Source organism: Sciurus vulgaris (assembly GCF_902686455.1).
Source record: "Sciurus vulgaris genome assembly, chromosome: 18".
Classification (NCBI taxonomy): domain Eukaryota; kingdom Metazoa; phylum Chordata; class Mammalia; order Rodentia; family Sciuridae; genus Sciurus; species Sciurus vulgaris.
Genome location: NC_136479.1, coordinates 11,462,130 through 11,479,209, shown reverse-complemented (window position 1 = coordinate 11,479,209; position 17,080 = coordinate 11,462,130). Strand labels below are relative to the sequence as shown.

Below are 17,080 nucleotides of genomic sequence, written 5' to 3'. Positions count from 1 at the left end.
TGAATTTGGGATCCTTCCGCCTCAGCCTCCTGAGTCACTGGGATTAAGGCACAAGCTACAGCACCCGGTGGGTTCTCTCCACTCTTAAAATCCAGAACCACCTCTCAGTTTGGTTTTGTCTTGTAAACTTTCACAATTTTTAATATTGGTGGTTACTTATTTTGTAGAATGTCCATCTATTTGAACTTGTCTGAGGTTTTCTTAAACCTGTCTAAATGCATTAATTCATTTTTGGTAGGAATACTACATTACGTGTGTCCTCAGCACACTGTTATCAGGAGGCACCTGATGTCACTTTGTCCCATTCTTGGTGATGTTAACTTGGGTCACTTTTCTTGCCAGTTAGTTTTACCATCCATCAGTGATTCTTGCTTCAGACGATTATTGTTGACAGGTGGTGTTTTTCTAATTCCATCATCCTTTCTACAGAATTTGTTAGTGTCCCATATCCTTTTTTCTTCCTCCGCATACTGGGGATTGAATCCAGGCCTAGCGTATGCTAGGCAAGTGCTCTACCAATGAGCTACACCCTAGCCCCCCCCCTTTTTTTTTTTTTTTTTAATTTTGAGACAGAGTCTTGCTGGCCTTGAACTTGTGATCCTCCTGCCTCGTCTCTTAAGTAGCTGGGATTATAGGTGTGGGGTACTGCACCTGGCAGTACTACCTATATCCTGATGGTAAAACACCTTTCTCTTGAGCTAGGCTTTTATATCTGCAACTCTTAATTTATATACCCTTAGATGATTTTGTGTAGTTTTTGATTTCCAGAAGGTAGTTTTTGATTTCTGTCTCTTGGGCTCTAAAACCCATGTTTTCCCTGCTTCTTTCCAGTTGCTTAACCAAATAGCTGGTGACAGTCTCAATTTTACCTTTCAGTTTATCCTTTACCTGTGAGTACATCAGCAAGTTCTTTTTTTTACCATCTTGGAAAATTGCTGTCTCCATCTTCATGCTGTCTCCATGGTCTAAGCCAGGTCACAAATGATGGCCTGCCACTGGCTGCCTGTTTTGTAAATAACGTTTTATTGGAACAGTATTCTCTCAGGTGTACATGTTGTGTTGGCTGCTTCTGTGCCTCAATGGCAGGATTGAGGATTGCAACAGAGACACCCCGCTAAGGCTTACAGCCTGAAACATGTCATGTCTGTCCGTTTAAGGTGAGGTTTGCTGATCTCAGATCTGAGCTGTCATCTCTTGCCTGGACAGTTGCTCCTAACTGGTTTCCCTGTTTCCACACTCAGAGTAGTTCATGTGCTCTTTTAAACATGAAGCAGACAGTATCTTTGTCTTGCTTAAACTTGCCGATGGTGTCTCTTTGTTCTTAGAATAAAAATTTCTTATCAGGGTCTATAAGACCTACATAATTTTGCTCCACCCCATCTCCAGCCTGATGTCATACTCTTCCCCTTTTGCTCACTATGTCCTGGCTATACCCACTTTCTTGGTGTTTCTAGAAAAGTCCACGCCATTTGCTTCCTCTGGACATTCAGGCTTATTTCCTCTGCCTGAAATACTCATCCCCTGGCTCTTTGCATATCTGCCTCATTCTTTCTCATCCTTTGGGTTTTCCCTCACAGTGGCCTTTTTTGATGATCTAGTCAGAAGTAGTTCCTTTTACTACAGAGCAGGGTGTGTCTGCTTGTTCACTGTTAGTTTCTCAGTGCCTGTTACAATGCTTGACACAGCATAAGTGCCAAATATTTGTTAAAAGAAGAATGGATAAATGAAAGAATGAACAAACATTTCAAAATCACTTGCCTTCTCTGTTGATTTTCTGAGATGTAGTTAAATATGATGTCTTTCCTGAGTAGTGTAAACTCTTTGTTAAAAAAAATTTATGTGAAATAATTACCTGTGCTAATCCATTCTTTTAAAAATTATGTTTAGGAATTCCATATTTAAATCAGGAAGAAGAAAGACAGTTGAGAGAGCAGTTTGATGAAAAGCGCTCTCAAGCCAATGGAGCTGGAGCTTTGGCATATGCATCTCCTAATGCCTCAAAATGTCCTGTGACGATTCCCGAGGATCAGAAGAAGTTTATGGACCAAGTGGTGTAAGTTCCTGAACCATGTGTGCACTAGGGTCGTCTGTGTTACACTTGTGTCAAAGAGTACACATGCAGGTGTGAGGTTGTGCGTGGCAGGATCTAATTGTGGCACATCTGAATTTGCGCAACAATAGCAGATTGCCAGTAGAGTCCTGTGTATCATGCTTACACTGTCTCCTTGTCATTCGGCAAGAGTCCTCAGCAGGTGGGCAGACCTGCACAGACCAAGGCCTGACAGGCCATGTCCAGTTTCCCTGAAGGCAGAGGAGTGGATCCAGGCCCTCTGGTCTGTAGCACGTATGTTTTTCCTGTGACAGTGAGGTTTCTGACAAACAGTTGTGCCACTGGATGAGAGTCTGGTCTTGCTTAGTTTAGATATCAATATAACTGCTTTACTAGAGAAGTCAAAATTTAAATTACTGGTGTTGACAAATTGTTGAGAAGTCGTCACTAATTCATCAATGAAAATACACCTGCCCAAAGCATATGCCAAAATAAAGCATTTTCTTTAGTCTTTGAACTAACAAGTCATTACATAATTTGATACTCTGTTCTGCATGTTCAAATGTAAGAACTATATGCACAAGAAATATATGTTCTTATGTTTAGATTGCGTTTGAGTATGATTATTCTATTGGCAGTGAGTTCATTTCAAGGTACTGATAATCATGGTCTTATTCTAATTCCTCAGAGAGAAAATAGAAGATTTATTACAGAGTGAAGAAAACAAGAACTTGGATTTAGAACCATGTACTGGGTTAGTTGTCCTGCACAGTTTCACATGTTCTTTTTATGGAAAAGTAGATGATTTCTGACATTTGGTGCATTTGGTCTTCTTAAAACATCTTTATAAATAGTCTTCCTGAAATAGGTATGTTCCTAAGATTTAACAAATTTTAGCATTTACATAGCAGGGACAGTGAATGCTTTGTCCTGACCCAGGAGGGGAGAAAACCATTGTGCAGTTTGACTCGAACTATGCCCCCAGGTGGCCTGATTGCTTTGGCCTGGAGGAGTGCTGAGCACTTGAAGGCTGCCGCAGAGAATTCCTTCTCAGACTGCTTCTTTCTTTTTAACTTTCCTCTGCAGTGGGAAATGTGAGCATTTTAAGGACTGTAGCTTGAACATTTTTTCCTTTTACTTCAAGACAAGCTTTACCAGTGTTTTAATGTAGCTGTCTGCTTTAAACTCTCTTCATGCAGCTGCAGGAGGTAATATTTTGACTGGATGAGCACTTTTACCTCTTTACCAAAAGCAGTATAATAATATTAAATAAAATGTCAGTTAAGACAAGTGAGGAGGAATGCTCCCGCCTCAAAGCTCCTGCCTGTGTCTGTTTATTACCTGTCTGTTCTGGTGAAGACTCTTCAAAATTAGGTCTTTCCCAACCAGTGCCTGATCAGTTAGGCTTTACTTTTAGTGGAACCCAACCAATACTGTTTCTTTTTTTTTATAGGTTTCAAAGAAAACTAATTTATCAGACTTTGAGCTGGAAGTAAGTGTTTGTATTGAATGTGAGAGCTTTGTAAAGGACCCAGAATTTAAAGCTAAATATAATCCTGTTACTCTTATTTCCACTTTGAAATTCTACAGTTCTGATGATTTGACCATACTGAGTTCCCCCTTCTTTCTGAAGTGAATATCCACTTAATTAAGCTTCTGTGTTATCACTTTGGATGCTTTAAGACCTTTTTTCTTTTTGGCTTCATCCATTAAGCTTTGGACATCTATAACTTATTTCTGTAGTGCTTTGTTTTGTTTCTTGAAGGTGTGTGATATGGATTTGGTTTTAAACCTGTTTTTCTGAGGATGTTTCCCTTGGTTTCATTTGATTCCCTAACTCTAAAACTGAGCTTTGGCATTAGACAGATTGACATTTGCGTTTGATTTTGGAGTCCTTGATCTTCAGTTAGACTCTGCCAGTGACATTATACTGGGAATACATTTTGAACAAAATGGGAGACTTTCCGCCACGTTATCGTTGCATCTCACTTGTTTTGTGTTCCGTATCCTTCTCCTTGGCTGATGCAAACTGCCATGCCAGACCATGGCAGAGCTGGCCATCCCAAACCTTCCTTTTGCCGCTGTGCAATCTTCACATTCTCATTTAGGAAATAGGCATTATTGTATTTGGAAGCAAGATTTGACTGTGTTGATAATTGACTGTATTGGGATGTAAGACATTTAGAAATGCATGTCCCCCCAAATCAATTTGAAATCCATACTTTCCTATGCCAGCATTTAAGAGCAGGGACAGGGAAATATTAAGCAGCTGAGATATTATGGAATAGGTTTATTATAAAGTCTTCATTGTAATGATAATTATTCCATTTAATAAAACTTGTTTTACTTACTATGTAGCTATATAGTGGCTTTTAAAATACTTTGGATTTCAACTGTTACTGATATCCTGTTTTCCTTTTTTTGTTCTTTAGGTACCCCAAAGGCATTCATGTGGAGACTTTAGAAACTGAAAAGGTAACCCCAAGAGTTATTCAGGGCTAATATGAGACATACTTAGTCATTCTTCGATGTGTTGAGAGTCAGGGTTTATGCTTGGGTTCTGCCCATTTCTGAGCTGGTGACTTGGGCAAGTTTTTGTACTTTTCTGAGCCTCATTTTCCTCATTTGCACATTTGGCTGAGTGTGACAGTGATGATCTATGGTAACTTCTAACGGTAGCAGAATTCTGACTTTTGGGTCAAGTTACTTCCAGAAAGTTGTATATCTGTTTTGTCTTTTAGAAGGAGCGATACATAGTTATCAGCAAAGTAGATGAAGAAGAGCGGAAAAGAAGAGAGCAGCAAAAACATGCTAAAGAACAGGTAATAGGACTGTTTCCTTGGGTGGGAAACAGCATCATAGATACTGACTTTTTTGTGTGTGTGTGTGAATAGTAAAATTTAGTGAATAGTTTTCTACTGCAGAAGAATTGGATTGGTAGAAACACCTGGACTAGAAAAGAAGTCAAATTTAAACATGAGACATGGTTGACAAAGTGGTATGGTGGTTGGCCTGTCTCCACTTAGGTGGAGCAGTCTTGGGGGTGTAGCTCAGTGAAAAGCACCTGTCTAGCATGCGTGGGGCCCAGGCTTTGATCTGTGGCACGGTGATGTGGTTGGAGAAGAAAGGAAGCATTCTTGGTTTTCAGGTTGTACGTTATTGAGCTTCATGGCCCACTAACTAATGTTGTCATGTTACTAGTTTTCCCAAAACGAAGTTGAGAACCTGTGATCTGCCCAATTAGGATAATGTGGTCATATTAGCCTTGTGCATTCATCACTCTAGTTGCTTTGTGAAGAATGGATTTGAGTGAGGAAGACTGGAGGCAAGGAGGCCAGTTAAGTCGTGGAGAAACCTAGCTAAGAGATGTTGGTGACCAAGAACAAGAGAGTTAGTATTAGTGTAGATGGGCTTTGGAGATACTTGGAAGGTATTATTGGTGGATTTTATGATTGAATGTGGCTGGTGAAAGAAGAAGATAGAAGGAAGATGCTCTAGCCAAAAATCTGAGCAACTGGATGGATTGTAGTCTGTTCATTTAGATGGAGTGGGCTAGAGTGGTGTTGGTGGGGGGTATAGGTAGAATTGAATGTGTGAGGCACTGGGTTCGATCCTCAGCACCACATAAAATAAAGGTATTGTGTTTGTCTACAACTAAAAATATTTAAAAGAAAAGAAAAAAGGGTTAAGAATGTGGCTCAAGCACTGTACTACTGAGCTACATCCCCAGCTTCTGTTGTTAAGATATTTTTACAATTATTTGTTCATTATTATTTGGTTCTAGGGATTGAACCTGGGGCCTTGCACATGCTAGGCAAGTTCTGTCCCTAACCCCCAATTTTTAATTTTTAATCATGATAAAATATATACAACACAGAATTTCCTGTCTTAACTCTTTTCAAATGTACAACTAGCTCAGTGGAGTTAAGTACATCCACATTATTGTGCAACCATCACCACCAGCCATCTCCAGGTATATTTTCACAATGCAAAACTGAAACCCTGTACCTATTAGACAATTCTCCATGCCCTTCCTCCCCCTGCCTCAGCAAACCACCACCCTACTTTCTGTTTCTGTGAATTTGATCTTTCTAAGTACTTCATGTAAGTGTGGTCTTGTAGTATTTGTCCATTTGTGACATGCTTATTTCTCTTAGTCTAATGGCCTCGAAGCTTTATGCATGTTACAGTATGGTCTGAATTTTCTTCCTTTTTAAGATCGAGATTCTGTTTTATAGATATACCACATTTTCTGTATCTGTTCCTTTGGATACTTGGGTTGCTTTTGGCCTTTGTAATTGATGCTGCTTTGAATATGGGTGTGCAAATATTTGTGTGTTTTTTTTTTTTAAAGAACTTTTCCCATAGCAGGAGTGCTATTTTATGTTCCCACCAATAGTACACAGGGTTCCATTTTCTCTACATCCTTGGAAACACTTGTTAACCTAAGTCATTTTAAGGTGGTGAGCAATTTCTGTGAGGTTGAAACCAGCTAGTGGAGGACTGGGAGCACCTGGGAGTTAAACTGGAACCGAGCGGGGAACTGGAGTTGTGGCTCGGTGGTGGAGCGTTTGCCCAGCATATGTGAACCCTGGGTTCAATTCTCAGCACCACATACAAATAAATAAATAAAGTAAAAAAGATCCATTGACAACTAAAGAGTATTTAAAAGAAAGTGGAACTGGGTGGAGAGATCGCTTAATAGGTTAGCTGTGATGAGACAGAAGGGCAATTGTTAAGGACTGGTGTCAAGGTAGGAGCGACAGTGAGCCTCTGTAAACACTGCAGGGAAGAAGATTGGAGAGAAGAAAGTGAGGTTGGGGACAGGTCTCAAGATTGCACTCCAAAAGTTTTGTTACAAATGACATTTATCAAGGGAAAAAATCAGGAATTCTGAATCAGTTTACTGGACGGGTTTCCTCAGAAAGTGATGTATTATTGAATTTAGCCAGCAGGTGACTCACTTTTTAAAGTCCCCCCCACCCCCAAGACACTTGATTGCCTTGGAAATTTCAACAAATTATGTGAAGTAATGAGTAGACTCTAGGCATTTTAACTAGTGAATAATTTGCCACTTGCTTTTTCTGACTTCTAAAACAGAAGAAAGATATATACATAGATCTTTTAGATGTAGTTATTTGGAATAATGACACTAAAGCTATTTAACTTGATACGGTTTCTTTTTTTTTTTTTTTTTTTGACTAGAGTTTTAAGCTCATTCAAATAAGAAATATAGTTCACATCAATATATATGTATTTTTTTTAATTAGGAAGAATTGAATGATGCTGTGGGATTTTCAAGAGTCATTCATGCCATTGCTAATTCGGTAAGCAAACCAAACTTTTTTTCCTTCTAGCTAGACTACTGAACATAATATTTGTGGGGAAGTGCCTAAGTACCATTTCAAATTAGTCATTTGGTCATTTAGAATGTTTACCTGGCACGGAGAAAGAAGTTAGATTGACATAAGGATAGACTGTTACATGATGTGCTTGATGAGATCATAACTGCTGATTCACATCCAAACCATTTTTCAGAAGGTCTTCCTTGTAAGGATGCATAGGATCATACTGTGATGCTGTTTTATGACTGCTTGAAACTATGGTTTTTTTTAATTCTCAAAACCATAAGAAGTAGTATAAGAAAGCAAGGAATAAAGGAAGAAACATTCAGATGTTTGATTGAAGATGTTTAATTCCTGAAGTGGAAGAATTTAGAGGATAAAAATAATTATGTCTGTGCCAAGGTCTCTTGCTTAACTGTAATTGATTCTTATATTTGATAGCCTTAACAATATTTGATAAATTAAAAAAAAGCATTGACTATTGGAGTAAATGTGCTAGAGGGGTCTATGGTAGATATTTTTCCTTATTTCCTTTTTGAAAAGAAATATTGATAGTTTACATAGGTAAATGAGGTCATTGTGCTGGTTGTTCTAGTCAGCCTGCTTGCTGGGATGCTAAATTGTCTGGAATCTAAGACTTCTTTTCCTTGAGCAGTTGGCTATTGGAGAAAGAATCACCTCGTCCCTTAGATGCTGAGCTTTGCCTCAGGAATGCTCCAAGGTCACTGAAACCCTCTCAGTTCCACAGCTATCGCACTGTCAGAGGTGTAGGCCTGTGAACCCAGGGCCATTGGGGGTGGGAGGGAACCACACCCCTGGTCTTATTTGGGGATAAACACAAGTAACAAGACCTTGTAAAAGAAGCAGGTGGACCCACTAGGGACTCTCTTGCTAAAGTCAGTGAGCTAAGGAAAGAAGTGAGTAAGTGAGCCTGCAGAGAAGCAGAGGTGTGGATGTCTTCTGCAGTGAGAGGTCGTAGGTGTCCAGGGAAGCAGCAGCGAGGTTCCGATCACATCTGCTCTCTTTGCACGCACTTGGCCAGCGTACTTCAGATTTGTGGTTGGTTTGACTGTGGCTGGCTCTAAGGTACAGAGCTTAGGACATCAGTTGCTTTTGAGCTCTTGTATAGTTTTCATGATATTTGGTTAACTTTTCCAAAATTGAATCATTTGTTCACCTTGTCCACATTCAGATACCTTAATTTGCTCTGTGTTTGCTCTTCTCTGACATCTTTCTTCTATGGAATAATTCATAATATATTATTGATGGTTGGTAGCATCAAAGTATGCAATGAGAAGAAGCCCTATTTACTGGTGATCCAGTGTTTAATGTTTGTAAGCTATACACCTTAAAAATATTAACATAATTGTTTTATAAACCCAATAGATAGCAAACATTTATATCACCAAATTATTTTCTAGTCATTATTAGTAAATCTGTTTTCTATAGTTTTCAAAAAGTTCTAATTTTGCAATATAAGTTGCAAAGATTGTGTAGAAATTCTGTATCCCTTGCACAGTTTTCCCCAGTGCTAACATCTGTCATCTGTTGTGCAGTGTCTGAACCAGGAAAATAACATTAGTACAATGACATGAGCCAAACTAAAGCCCTTATTTGAGTGTCCTCAGTTTGTTCACTAAGTCCTTTTTCTCTTCAGGATTCTGTGTAGGATCCTGCATTGTGTTTACTTGTAATTTCTCCTTAGTTTTCTGCAGACTTTGGTAGCCTTTTCTGCCTTTCATAACCGTGATGCTTTTGATGAGTATTGACCATTTTGATCCAGTGTCCCTCATTTGGGATTTGTTTTTTTTTTTGATTGGACTGAGGGTATTTGGTTTCGACAAGAACAACACAGAAACAGAGTTCATGATGTTGACCTTGGTCACCAGGTTAAGGTAGTGTCTACTGGATTTTTTTTTCTGTGAAGTTACTGTTTTTCCTCTGAGGTTAATACTTTGGGGGAGATACTTCAGGACTATGAAAATTCTCAAACCTTTACCCACTCTTATCAGCATCTGTCAGTGGGTCTTAACCTGCAGCAGTTATTGCTGTGGAGGTTTAAGGCCAGTTTATATTTCCCTCTTTCTTTCTACATTTGTTTTTAGAATTATTCTACAAGGAAAAGCTGTTCATTCCATGTTATTTAATCATTTTTATGTGTATGATTATGGACTTGGATATATATTTTATTCAACAGAATGTAACCTGATTTTTTTTTTGTTGTTTATTTTGTTGCTCACATTGTTCTGCCTTTGGCCATGGGATCCTCTTGAGCTTGGCTCCTGTGTCCATTGAACACACCCCCTCCTTTTGAGCACTTACTTACTTTTGGTGTCCCAGTAGGTTCCAGGCTCATCTTGTTTTTTTTTCCCCCCTGGCTCATCTCAGGAATCCATGACTTCTCCCAGGAGCTATGGTTCCTTCGACCAGAGAGTAGTCTTTTGGAAGCATGATCTGGACCTAGGTTACTGCTAGGCTGATGAGTAGTTCTAGGCCCTGTCTCTGGACAGAGGTAACAACATGTCTGCATATCCATGCATAGCTGTTTCTTTGTGTATTACAGGTGTGTGTGTGTGTGTGGTGGGGGGGGGGTGTGTGTACGGTTGACTTTCCATATCTGTGGGTTCTACATCTGCAGATTAAACCAACTACAGACAAAATAATCGAGAAACAAATTGTGTCCTTATTGAACATAAACAGACTTCTTTTTGTCATTATTCCCTAAACAGTATAATACAACAACTATTTACATGACATTCACATTGTTTAAGGTATTGTAAGTAATTTAGAGATGATTTAAGAACGTGGGACGATGTGCGTAGGTTATATGCAAGTAATGTGCCATTTTATGTAAGGGACTTAAGCATTTTGGTGTCGATGGGAGTTCCTGGACATTATCTGCAATGCTCAAATGCTCACTGTATATTTCGTGTGTGTACACAGTTATGTTTTGGTCAGTGATGGACTGCATATACTAGGATGGCCCTCTAAGATTATAATGGAGCTGAAAAATTCATGTCACTTAGTATTTTCACTGTACCTTCTCTGTGTGTAGATGCACAAATACCACTGTTAAAATCGTCTACAGTATTCAGTACAGTATGTGCCATATAGGCTTATAGCCTCAGTAGGAGCAATAGGCTAGACCACATAGCCTAAGTGTGTAGTAGGCTGTACCACCTGGGTTTGTGTAAGTATCTTCTGTGATTTCACCCAATGGTGAAGTTGCCTAATGATGCATTTTTCAGGACATATCCCTGTTACTTTGTGCACGTGTGTGACTGTGTGTACGTAGGTGCACAACCACACATATACACCCATAAATGTGGATCTACCTACCCATTCCTTTATACTGATACTTGCGATTCCAATCCAGTACCACAGGGCTCATTTTTAGCCTACTCTCTTTTCATACTTGAAACTTCTTTCACTAACAGTGAGAAATCTAGTCCTTACTTGGTTATGTATATTTGTGTCAACCTGGGACACAAATAAAGTAGTACCAGACTGCTAACTCATACCTGTGAGAAGTATAGTTTGACCAGATGGCATCATTCATGTGCAGTTCCTCCTGTCTTTGCCTCAGTGTCTGGTCGAGATGCTGTTTTCCATGTTGTTCTCTTCCCAACCTCCTCATTGGTCAGTGTTTATGTTGCATGTGGTAGTTCCTACATACCACTTCTATCCTTGTATCAATACTGGGTATTTTAGCATTGTATAGGGACTCCAGATGTGCCCAGATAGTGAGCCAGAGCTTGACTTGTTAGAGTTGGAAGATTTTGTGTAAGGTGGGTTTACTTCAAAGAATTATGTGTAGCCTTGTGAATTCAGCAGTGTTATACAGAAGGCCCATTGGGACTTACTAAGGAGCTCCAAGGTAGTGCAGTTTTGTTTAGAATGATGTCACCAGGCTAACAAAATCTAAGTGGACATTCCATTTTGGTGGTTCATTTTTTACCAAAATGGAGTAATTTTATTTTACATATATTTCAGTTAATTGAAAAAGGAATGAAATGTTATTGAAACGTACTTCAGAACAAGCTTTGTTCATTTTGATGTAGATGATGTAGGAAATGAAAATTTATTGTGTTCAGTATAATTAGAAATTATCTATTTTAACCTTTTACATTGTTATGAACTTATCTTTTAAAATAATTGGGTTTCTTTAAGGAGTATAATTTAAAAAATATATGTATAGACACAAGCATTTACATGTGTTTTTGGAATTTTGTTCACAAATTATTTGATATTCAAGAGACTCAAGGTTTTCATATTTTACCTTTAAAAAAGGTAAAAGAGCTTCGGTTAGAATTTTACCATTTCCTGCTGGTATTGCACCTTATGTCTGTAGTCCCAGCTACTTGGGCAGCTGAGGCAGGATTCTCACTTTAGCCGAGGAATTCAGGGCCAGCCTGGGCAACATAGAACCTTGTGTTTCTTAAAAAACCTTGTGTTTTTTTTTTTTTTTTTTTTTTTTTTTAAAGCCTTTTTAAAAATGACTTCTGATTCTTTTTTTTTAAATTGTCTATTGTTATTCTTTTTTTTAATTTTATTTTTTATTTTATTTTTTTATTGTAAACAAATGGGGTACATGTTTGTACATGGCGTAAAGGCATACCATTTGTGTAATCATAAATTTACATAGAGTAATGTTGTTTGATTCATTCTGTTATTTTTTCCCTTCCCCTCACCCCTCCCACCCCTCTTTACCCTCTATTCAGTACTTCCTTCCTCCATACTTGCCCCCCTCCCTAACCCTAACTCTAACCCTAACACTAACCCTTCCCTCCCCCCCGACTTCTGATTCTTAAGGGTGACAAGTTTAATAAAAATCAGAAAAAAAAGATCAATGAATTCAAAATCATTTGAAATTTTTACTTGCATCCTGGATTTAATACTCCACAATTGCAGAGAAATGAAACTGGTTTATATTTATGTATTTGTATATAATTATACCTTTTTTAAAATATGGAAAATGTAAGTTTAGTAAAAAATACTCATGGAATCTGAAGCATACATTTTATTCTCAAACCCTAGTTAATTTTGAACCTAGAAGTCTGTTTTCCTAACCTTGATTTTCCTTAGGGAAAACTTGTTATTGGACACAATATGCTCTTGGATGTCATGCACACAGTTCATCAGTTCTACAGCCCTCTGCCTGCGGTAAGTGACTCATCTGCCTGTCCTCCCCAGGTACCATGCAGTGTTCTTTGCCTGCTGTCCTTTTCTCACATGCAGCATGTTCCCAGAGAGAAGGTCTTATGCACTTAGCTGTGTATTTTTTTTTTTTTGCGGTACTGAGGATCGAACCCAGGGCCTCGTGCTTGCAAGGCATGCACTCTGCCAACTGAGCTATCTCCCCAGCCCAGCTGTGTATTTTTGATGAGAAGTACATATTAGCTGTTTTAAGGGATCTCCAGTCATCTGCCATTGTCAGAGCAAAGTTCAATATTTGTTTTGTTCTTCATCCTTGTAGTTTGTTCATTTAGTACTGGCCAGGGGTCCTGGGCCACAGGCGTGTGTTGCTAGTTTGGTAGCAGGGCCACTGAAGGTAAGTGAATCAATGGAACTGAATCACCTTATACAAAATTATGTTTTCTCCATATTTTAAAATTTGTGCCTTGTAGTTGTATGTAATGTTTGGATTTGTTGTTACATTGTGTACATGTACACAATGTAACATATAATTTAGCCAATATCATTCCCAAGTATTTCCTCTTTCCCTGTCCTCCTCCCATCCACTGATCCCTTTATTCTACTTTACTGATCTTCCTTTGGTTTTCATGACATGCCCCCAACCTTTCTTTTCCTTTGCTCTCTAGCTTTCACATATGTGAAAAAATGAATGAACTTTGACTTTCTGAGTTTATTTTGCTTAACACAGTGGTCTCAAATTCCAATCGTTTTCCTGCAAGTGACATAATACCATTCTTTATGACTGATTAAAGCTCCGTTGTGTATATATACCCCATTTTCTTTCTCTATTCATCCATCAATGGATACCTAGCCTGGTCACATAGTTTGGCTATTGTGAATTGTGCCGCTATAGTGTGCTGACTTTAATTCTTTAATAAATACTGAAGACTGGTATAACTAGGTCATGTTTGTTCTCTTCCTAGTCTTTTGAAGAACCACCGTACTGATTTCCATCATGGTTGTACTGATTTACAATCCCACCAACAGTGTTGAAGTGTTCCTTTTTCTCCACATCCTCTCAAGTGCTTACTGTTGTGGGCGTTCTTGATATGGCTGCAGTTCTAACTAGAGTGAGATGAAATGTAGTTTGATTTTCATTTCCCTTAATTGCTAACAATGTTGAACACTTTTTCATGTTAGTTAGCCATTTGTATTTCTTCTTTTGAAAAGTGCCTGTGGGCTGGGGATATAGCTCAGTTGGTAGAGTACTTGCCTTGGAGTTCAATCCCCAGCACGGCAAAAAAAAAAAAAAAAAAAGTGCCTGTTTAGTTCACTTGTACATTTATTAATTGGGTTATTTGTGTTTTGAGTTCTTTATATTTTCTGGACATCAATCCTCTGTCAGAAGAATATCTAGCTAGCAAAAACTTTCTCCCATTCTGTAGGTTCTCTCTTCACATTTTAATTGTTTGCTTTGCTGTATAGAAGCTTTTTAATTTGATATCATCCTAATTATTAATCTTTGGCATTATTTCTTGAACTTTAGGGGTCTTATTGACAAAGTTGTCTGAGCCTACATGTTGGAGTGTTGACCCTACATTTTATCGTAGGTGTTGCCTAGTTTCTGGTCCAATTACTAGGTCTTTGATTCATTTTGAGTTGATTTTTGTGTGGATGAGAGATAAGGATTAAGTCTCATTCTCCTACATATGAATGACCAGTTTTCCCAGAACCATTTGTTTAAAAGACTCTTTTCTCTAGGTATGTTTTGGCACCTTTGTCAAAGATCAGATGACTATATAAGTGTAGGTTTATCTCTCTGTCTTTTATTCTGTTCTATCAGCCTTTGTGTCTGTTTTTGCCAGTACCATGCAGTTTTTGTTACCATAGCTCTGTAGTATAATTTGAAGTCAGGTATTGTGATGCCTCCAGCATGACTTTTTTGGCTTAAAATTGCTTTGGCTAATCTGGGTCTTTTATTCTTCCAAATGAATTTGAGGACTTTTTTTTTTCTTTTTCTAGTTTTGTGATGACTGTCATTGGTATTTTGATGGGGATTGCACTGAATCTGTATATTGCTTTTAGTATCTTGTCCATTGTTAGAGTTTGGATGTGCGGTATCCCCCAAAAGCTCACATGTGAGACAAGACAAGAAGGTTCAGAGGATAAATGATTGGGCAATTAAAGTCTTAACCTAATCAGTGAATTAATCCCAATTGGGATTAACTGGTAACTGAAGTTGTAGGGTGTGGCCGGAGAAGGTGGGAATTAGGCTATATATTTGTATCTGGCAAGTGGAGTCTCTCTCTGCTTTCTGATCATGATGTGAGCTGCTTCCCTCCGCCACTCTGTCCTGCCATGATGTTTGACTTCATTTTGAGCCTGAGGAATGGAGCCAGCCTTCTATGGACTAAGACTCTGAAACCGTGAGCTCTCAAATAAACGTTTCCTCTTCTACAGTTGTTCTAATTGGGCCATTTAGTCACAGCAGTGAAAAAAGCTGACTAAAACATCCATTTTAGTAGTATTAATTCTGCCTATCCATGGACATGGGAAGTGTTTCATCATCTTGTGTCTTCAGTTTTTTCTTAAGTGTTCTATAGTTTTCATTATGGAGGTCTTTCACTTCCTTGTTTAGATTTATTTGTAGGTATTTATTTATTTATTTATTTTGAGGATTTTGTGAATGGGTTCCCCCCCATCCCCCCTGATTTCTCTGGCTAGAATTTTTAGTCTGTATTGAATAAGAGTTGTATAGTGAACATCCTTGTCTTTTTCCAGATTTTAAAGAAAACACTTTCAGTTTTAGGCTTGTTGGACTTGCTGGGCTTTGCGCTTGTTGAATGCAGCCTTTATGATTTTGAGGTAGGTTCCTTCTATCCCTAGCTCTTCAGTTTTTTTTTTTTTTTTTTTTTTTTAATTATAAATGGGTGCTGGATTTTGTTGAAAGCTTTCTCTGCATCTGTTGAGATGACTGTGTGATTTTTGTCCTTGATTTTGTTCATGTAGTGAATTAAATCTGTTGATTTGCATGTGAACCATCCTTGCAACCCTGTGATAAAACCAACTTGGTCATGATGTACAGTCGTCTTAATGTGTTGTTGAATATGATTTGCTAATATTTTACTTAGGATTTTTGCCTGAATATCAGGGATATTGGTCTATTTTTGCCTGAATTTCAGGGATATTGGTCTGTAGCTTTCTTTCTTTGATGTATCCTAATCTGGTTTTGGTATGAGAGTGATACTAGATTCATAGAATGCATTTGGAAGTATTCCATCCCTTTCTATTCCCTGGAAAAATTTGAGGAGCATTGGCATTAGTTCTTCTTTAGAGGTCTGTTAGAATTCAGCTGAGAATTCATCTAGTCTTGAATTTTTCTTTGTTGTAAGACTTTTTATTACTGTTTCATTGCTAATATTGATCTGTTTAGGCTTCCTCCGTTTTCTTGATTCAGTTTTGGCAGTTTGTATGTGTCTAGAAATGTATGCATTTCTTTTAGATTTTCCAATTTACTGAGTATAAAATCTCAAAGTTGTCCCTAATGATCCTCTGGATTTTTGTGATGTCTGTGGTGATTTCTCTTTTTCTCCTCTGATTTTATTAATTTGGAGCTTCTCCTTTTCTTTTGGTTATTTTGGCTTAGTGCTTATCAATCTTGTTTGTCTTTTCAAAAAACTAACTCTTCATTTTGTTTATCCTTTTTTTTAATTCATTTTCAATTTTATTCATTTCAGTTCTGATCTTAATTATTTCTTCCTTCTACCAGTTTTGCAATTGGTTTATCCTTGTTTTTGAAGGGCCTTGAGATGCATCATTAGGTGGCTTATTGGGGAGCTTTCTGATTTTCTTATGTGGGTACTCATGGCTTTAATCTTTCCTCTTAGAACTGCCTTCATAGTGTCCTAGAGGTTCCGTGTGTTGTATCATTATTCTCATTGGCATCTAAGAAGTTTTCAATTTTCCCCCTGATTTCTTCTGTCATTCAGTCATCATTCAAAAGTGTATTGTTCAGTCTCCATGTGTTTATGTGATTTCTATAGAGTTTGGGGGAAGTTTGATTGCTAATTTCATTCCATTATGATCAGATAAAATGGAAAGAATTATATCAGTTTTTTGATGCCAAGAGTTGTTTTGTGGACTCTAATATGGTCTGTTTTGGAGACTGGTCCCTGAGCTTCTTAGAAGAAAGTATATTCCTTTTTTTTTGGTACTGGGCATTGAATCCAGAGGTGCTCAAGCTCTGCGCCATATCCCTAGTCCTTTTTATATTATATTTTAGACAGGGTCTCGCCAAGTTGGTGAGGCTGACTTTGAACTTGGGATCCTGAGCGGCTGGAATTATAGGTGTGCATCACCATGCCTGGCAGAATGCATATTCTGATTTTGTTGGATGAAATATTGTGTAGATGTCTGTTAAGTCCATTTGATAAATAATATTTTCTAGGCCCTAAGAGTCTTTGCTGAGTTTGTGTCTAGATGACCTATCTATTGGTGAGATGTGTTGAAATCACACAGTATTATTGTATGGGGTCTATCTGAGTTTTTA

General features: G+C 38.1%; 1 protein-coding gene across 6 annotated transcripts in view; it reads left to right on the top strand.

The window, feature by feature from the left end:
* PARN (poly(A)-specific ribonuclease) overlaps positions 1-17,080 on the top strand; it is a 578,557-nt gene that overhangs the window by 13,774 nt on the left and 547,703 nt on the right. For 5 of the 6 annotated variants that reach the window (XR_013760652.1, XM_079120583.1, XM_079120581.1 and 2 more), the window contains 7 exons: positions 1,888-2,053; positions 2,739-2,804; positions 3,504-3,542; positions 4,483-4,525; positions 4,792-4,872; positions 7,321-7,377; positions 12,481-12,558. Coding sequence is in view for 5 of the 6 variants with exons in the window: in XM_079120583.1 (XP_078976709.1) it covers positions 1,888-2,053; positions 2,739-2,804; positions 3,504-3,542; positions 4,483-4,525; positions 4,792-4,872; positions 7,321-7,377; positions 12,481-12,558 (530 nt within the window). In the remaining variant the exon portion in view is untranslated. The remainder of the gene's footprint in view (positions 1-1,887; positions 2,054-2,738; positions 2,805-3,503; positions 3,543-4,482; positions 4,526-4,791; positions 4,873-7,320; positions 7,378-12,480; positions 12,559-17,080) is intronic. The other variant, XM_079120580.1, reaches the window with a different exon arrangement.